The 6,000-nt window shown below is 33.8% G+C and overlaps 1 protein-coding gene across 5 annotated transcripts in view; it reads left to right on the top strand.

The window, feature by feature from the left end:
* MLLT10 (MLLT10 histone lysine methyltransferase DOT1L cofactor) overlaps positions 1–6,000 on the top strand; it is a 138,740-nt gene that overhangs the window by 69,310 nt on the left and 63,430 nt on the right. For all 5 annotated transcript variants that reach the window (XM_085318345.1, XM_085318349.1, XM_085318347.1 and 2 more), the window contains one exon: positions 3,135–3,230. In XM_085318345.1, the coding sequence (XP_085174471.1) occupies positions 3,135–3,230 (96 nt within the window). The remainder of the gene's footprint in view (positions 1–3,134; positions 3,231–6,000) is intronic.

Genomic DNA, 6,000 nt, shown 5'->3' with positions numbered 1-6,000 from the left:
TTTTGCATCTGGAGTTAATTCACATTGAGACGTGTATCTTCTCAAATTTACTTTAAAAGAAAAGAAGAAAAGTGGGAGGAAGAAGAGGTTATTTTTCAGAGGAAGTGGAACTTAAAACGAGGAAGAAATATAGAATTAAGGACAGCAGATTTCCTGTGGATGAGATCTTCCTATGTAAAGGCCTCTGGATGGGATATCCCTCCAGTGCCCTTGAGTAACATCTGACAGTGCCATCTGTGAGCACCCTGAGAAACTATTCTAGCAAATTTGGATGTATGTCTTTCCTGTTTCCACTTCCTGTTTCTGTTTTCCTTCCTTTTTTTCCTTTCTTTTTCCTTTTTCCATCTAGGAGAGGAATTCGTTGTGGTTGCTGATGCTTCACTTTGTAGGACTGGAAGCATGTCCTTCCAGGGTAGTTCATGCTCTCCCTCTTGCTTTTCCCTCAGCCCCTTGTATTTCCCTTCGTTTCCATTTTCTCAAAAGATGGCACATCTTTTTATGTTGAAACTAATATCAAAAGTGATTTCAGTACATTACAGAATATAATTTGAAGTCCTCCTGACTGTTCCTTTGATCAGAATTCTTCATTTCTTTGCCTTTCAGACAAAAACGTTAGAGATAACAGAACACTAGAAAACACACAGCAGAAATTATATATATATAAAAAAGTTCCATAAAAGATCATTTAAATGTTTCCTACTGTTTACTACTGTTACTGTAAAGTTTTACCTTAGGGCATGCTAAAATCATTGCCTCTTCATTCATTCCAAAACTGTAAGTAAAAACATTCTTTAGGGTGATTTGAATTTGTGTAATAAAGAAAGTTATGGAAACTAAGATAGTAGCTTGGTTTCAGTTTCATAACTTTTTTCTTGAGGCTTCAAGAAAGATATTTGAGGTTCAATGAAATCATTACTCAAGTTTCTTTAAACATTAACACTGACAGTTTAGTAAGCTGAATACCTACTACTTAAAGGCTTTTGAATCAAGTGTCTCTATATGTGCTTGCAACAGATTTGGTGGGTAACACAGGAGTCTCGGTGTAGATACTTCTGTTTTCTCCTGATACCAGTTGTTTTCTGACAGCATGGGGTAGCACTTTTGAGACTGTTGCATTTAAGAAATTATCTGAAAGACTGTGCAGTACGTTTGCAGACCAAGGGAAAAGGACATAGATACCCCATCCTACCCAGCCTTTTTAGATTTTAAACAGTCAGAATCCTGCCCTGTGAAATCTCATTATGAGACATGCATGTTTTCTTACAAAAAGGCAAATGCCACCTAAGCAGCACACTGGAAAAAACCCTTCACTTCTGCATATGAAAAAAGAAACCACAAAATTTCATGAGCCTTTTGAAGATTTCTCTCTTGGACCATCCTTCAAGTTTTTTTCAAGTTAAATCAAAAGGACTTTCTATATTGTATTCTAGGAAGTATGTTTTTGCATGATATTTTGGTGAAGATAGCTTTGGTACTTTATTTTCTTGACTAAACTCTATTTCCTTCTTGACTAATTAGGTTTAAGTTCAGTTAAATGGGTTTGGAGTCAGTTAGAAACAAGGAGGTTTTTAAGTCAGTAGGGTGGTATTTATGGCTTATAAAGATGGGGAAAAATTGTTTTATTTTCAGCTTGACATATTGATTATCAAGTAGTTAATTCTACTCTGCGAGCGGATTTGAGAACCTCTTGTCTCAGACCACTTCCATGAAACACATTTCTCATATTCTTTCTATTGTGACTAAACAGAAAACTGATGCTTGGTAATAAATGAATTGTGTATGCAAATATGACATCTTGTTCTAGTACTTATTAAGAGTGGTGGTGCCGTCACTGTTGAACAAATTACGTTTTTTTCTGGGGAAATCTTCTGTTTATGGGAAGATCAGCATGGATCCTTTTCAAAGCTAGGAACAGCTGCTGAGTTTACTACAGCTATTCAAACCTATACGTTCTAAGTGTCTTCATCTTTTCAGCCTACTCAAGTATTTTATTGACTTGTAGGGACTTTTGAGAAACTAGTTGTATGTTAAATGCATATGTATGCTTTTTTGGTAGCTTTCTGAACAAACATCTGTAAGATTTTACTGTTCTATTGGATTTTGTATGAATACACAAAAATCCACAAATATGAGTAGTTAAAGAAGTAAGCTACTTCAGTGCAAATTTCCTACAAGTAACCTTCCATCATACCTGTAATCTCTCTGTCTTCTCATGTGGACTGTATAAATAAAGCATAATCTTAAGGAAAAACTGTTCCTCTAGAATTACTGTTGATTAAGTTGGTGAAACTATTGAGCACCTGTTGTATTTTTAATTTTATGGCAGGCTCAGTTTTTTTTTTATATTTGTTTACTGACTTATTTGAACAAATACACTTTGAGTCTTGTTTTGTAATCCCATAAGAATTGAATTCTACCAGTATGGAAAGCTTCTATTATATTTCAAAGGTTCTGGATTAAGAAGTGATTTTTCTTTCTACTTGCACAATTTTAATCCCTCTGCCAGTGCTTCATGCTTGGGAAAAAATGGAAACTTTTTTTTTCTCGACCTCTGTGGAAAGGAGACTTTTTGTTTTTTCCCAACTTTGGTATTTTTTCAGTTTAACCTGGAAAATAGATTACCTTATTTCGTACATAAATTGTGTACACCTTTCTGGGAATGAAGTCTAAATCATATTCTACATTTTTATGCTTGGAGATGCCAAATCTAATTTGGAACCAAATCTGAATTTCTGAATGGTTAATAATTTTCCTTACATTAACTTACAGTAATATCCAAACAAAATACTGTGCAGTAGATTTGGTGTGCAAGTGCAAGAAGACCTCTGAAACAGAAGTCATGTCTTTATTCTTAATCCAGTTTCTTGCATTGATTGATTATTGGCAAGACAGAGGACATAAACAATAATGGATTCACAGATCCCAATTATAATTGAAGAATTTTTAAAGCAAATGTAAATACTTGATTTACTGTTATGTTAATGTCTAGTGCTATTTTAATGGAAATCTTGTTAATATTTTGAAACATTTTTATAAGCTGTTCTAAATTTTGATAACAAATGACATGTTACTTAAATTGAGTTATGTTAAAGAAGAATCTGAGCTTGAATTGTATTCTCTTTTGTAACTTCTAGAAATATAAAGAGAAAGATAAACACAAGCAAAAATATAAGAAGCAGTCGGAGTCCTCACCATCCCTGGTTCCATCTCTTACTGTAACCACAGAAAAAGTAAGTTTATGTATTTCTTTTTTCCTCATCTTCTGCTTTATTTACTTAATGTTGAAATTCCATAATGTAATTATTACAGTGTATATGCAGGAGCTTTAAAAATGTAATGGACTTCATAATCTATGAAGTATATTTAGTATATTTTCCTAACATGCAAAATTCAAAAATACTTTAAGGTTATAGAATGAAGAAAGCATGAGATTTTTGTAACTGGTTAGTTAGCCACAGATCAGGTGCAACTAATAATTCAGTAAGTTTTACTTCTTTGACYTATGTTTAACTGTTGATTTTTTTAAAAAAATCTTTCCTTTGAAATTCACTTGCATGTGCTGAACTATCACTGAATCAGTAAGTATTCAAGCTGATAATACTCAAATTGTGGCTTATGCTTAATATTTTATTAATATCAAATTTTTAATATCAAATATCCTTTAATATCAAATTGCCTTTATACCAATGTGCTGTATCTTCCCCTTCCTCTTACTGTACTAATATCTGACTCAAAGGACAATGTTGAAGGCTAGGTAATAAAGACTCCTGAGAGAATACTCTTCAAGAATTGCCTTTGCTATTCCTCCCAAAATGTCACTCAAATGATGCTGTTACAGAATGGACAATGGTAATGAGAAGTCTGGTTTCTGACATTGGAGTTTGTAAACATTTGTCCCAATCAGTTGGGAATGTTTGACATCTGACTTGGAGAATCATGGTTCTATTTAATTAGCTGTTGGTGTCTGCTGCACTTTTTTTTTTTTTTTTAGTAGATACTAACAACTAATTAAATGCGTATGTAATTTGGTTGATGAGACACTTTACAGTGGTCAAATGTCTTCTTGCATATAGTACACCAAGGCCTAGTCAAGACAGGATAAAAAGGTTGAAGCGTCAGCTTTCTAGTGCCTCTAAGTATTATTTGAACTAATGGTATCAACCTTAGGAATCATCATCAAGACACAAAGTATTTTCAGTACGTTTTTTTCTCAGTAGTAGAAGTGTAGAACTTAAGGATATGTACCTACCTATTCATCTTCCTATTATTTATGGCTAATGCTTCTGATAACTTTTCCTGTTTCTTGCATTGTTTTTTTTTTTTTTTTTTTGGATGAGCTGTGCCATATATATAATTTGTGTCAGAAACATGATGTATGTCACTGTACAATTTTTGTTAGATTTTGTGCTACACATGATCTTTTCTTTCTTGAATAGATACCTTTTTATTTACCTTTTTCATATACGTATTTTTTAATCTATTTTTATTTTACCATTTTATTTTGACCATCTAATCATTTTAGTAGTATTACAGATAAATGCCTTGGCAGTATGTTTGTATAAAAGCTAAATAAAATATTCCAGTCATTTTCAAGACTTCTGGCACTTTCGTGGATGATAATGTGCTGTAGTCCTTTCCTTCTGTGTGCAAGACTAACGTGGTATACGTATGTATTGGGGCTAAAGGCTGCTTAAGCTTTGGGATAACTATGCATATTAAGAACGATTATTATGCATTTACAGTGAGTCTGTTGCTTTTTCAGAAGTCGTAAGACTTGCTGCACATTGGTAGTATAGCTCTTCTATTCCAGTGATTTATGCAGGGCATAAAAATGATAGTGGGGATGTAGGTAGCTCTTATTGCAATGAGGAAATGAGCTTTAGGGAAAAAAAAAGTTGAATTAATTGTTCTGACAAGAGTTACGGGGAAGCATAAAGGAACTCTGATGTAATACATAGAGTTAGTGTGATAATTGCAGTAGCAAATATTGACCAACTTTGAGAACAGGATTAACATTTATGAGCTGGCTAGTAAAGTCCTCCTAGCTAAATTAAGGGATGGAGATGGGGAATAGCATCAGGGAGAGCTCCTTTCTGTGGGGCTATTTGTACTGAAATGAAGGAAAATGACTGCAATATGAACAGAAGTGAAGAGAGGAGCCTCAAACTAAATATATTCAAAAAGCATGTTTGGGGTGTAAGCTTGAGGGGACTGCAAAGTCTGAAGCCATTCTTTAAATAACTAGATGTTCTGCTTCCATCCTCAAATTCTTACTCCTTACCACTCTTACTTTCATAACTTCAAAGAGCCAGACCAAATTAACTTTGCCATGATACGTTAGTTTTTTAAACATTGATATCAAGTCTTTATGTTTAGAACATAGCATGCTAGAAAAGCAATTTATTTAGGAGTGAGTGAGTTATTTTATGAACTCATTAGCTTAATAATCTAAAACTTGTGCTGCACATTTGTCTCAGGTCCTGTTGTACACTGTGTATATTTTCTAATGCTCTGTTTTAGGGCATTTCATTGTAAAGAACTCCTTGAAGTGAGAAATGTATCTGGAAAAAAGAATTCTGACTAAATGATACCAAATTTACTTTGCTTAGTGCCCCTTGTGTCATAATATGCAAGACATTCAGAGTAAGCCTGTAGATTTCAGCACATTTTACAGCACCTTGTGAGGCAGAAATATCTGTCAGAGCAGACTTTCAAAACCAGAGCTGCGATGTGCATGGCTGTTCTTTAAATTCTGTTGAGAGCAGAATTCAGGCTTGCAGTCTTTGAATGTTTCTTTGGTAATAATAGCTAATCGTATTTCCTGATTTCTTTCATAACTGTAAGGGTAACCTCATATCCTCATTTCAAACCAAATCTCTGCACAGTGTGTGCAAATTAAGGTCTATTTGTCATCGCTTAGCCCTGACCTAATACACAGAACTAAGTTAAACTCTTAATGATTTTCTAAAAACTATTTTTCCTGCAGTAATGAGTAAGAGA

The sequence above is a fragment of the Rhea americana genome, unplaced genomic scaffold (assembly GCF_003343005.1).
Source record: "Rhea americana isolate MKP2758 unplaced genomic scaffold, rheAme1 scaffold_53, whole genome shotgun sequence".
Taxonomy (NCBI): Eukaryota; Metazoa; Chordata; class Aves; order Rheiformes; family Rheidae; genus Rhea; species Rhea americana.
The sequence above is the reverse complement of the archived record's forward strand: the minus strand, read 5'-3'. Positions and strand labels throughout refer to the sequence as shown.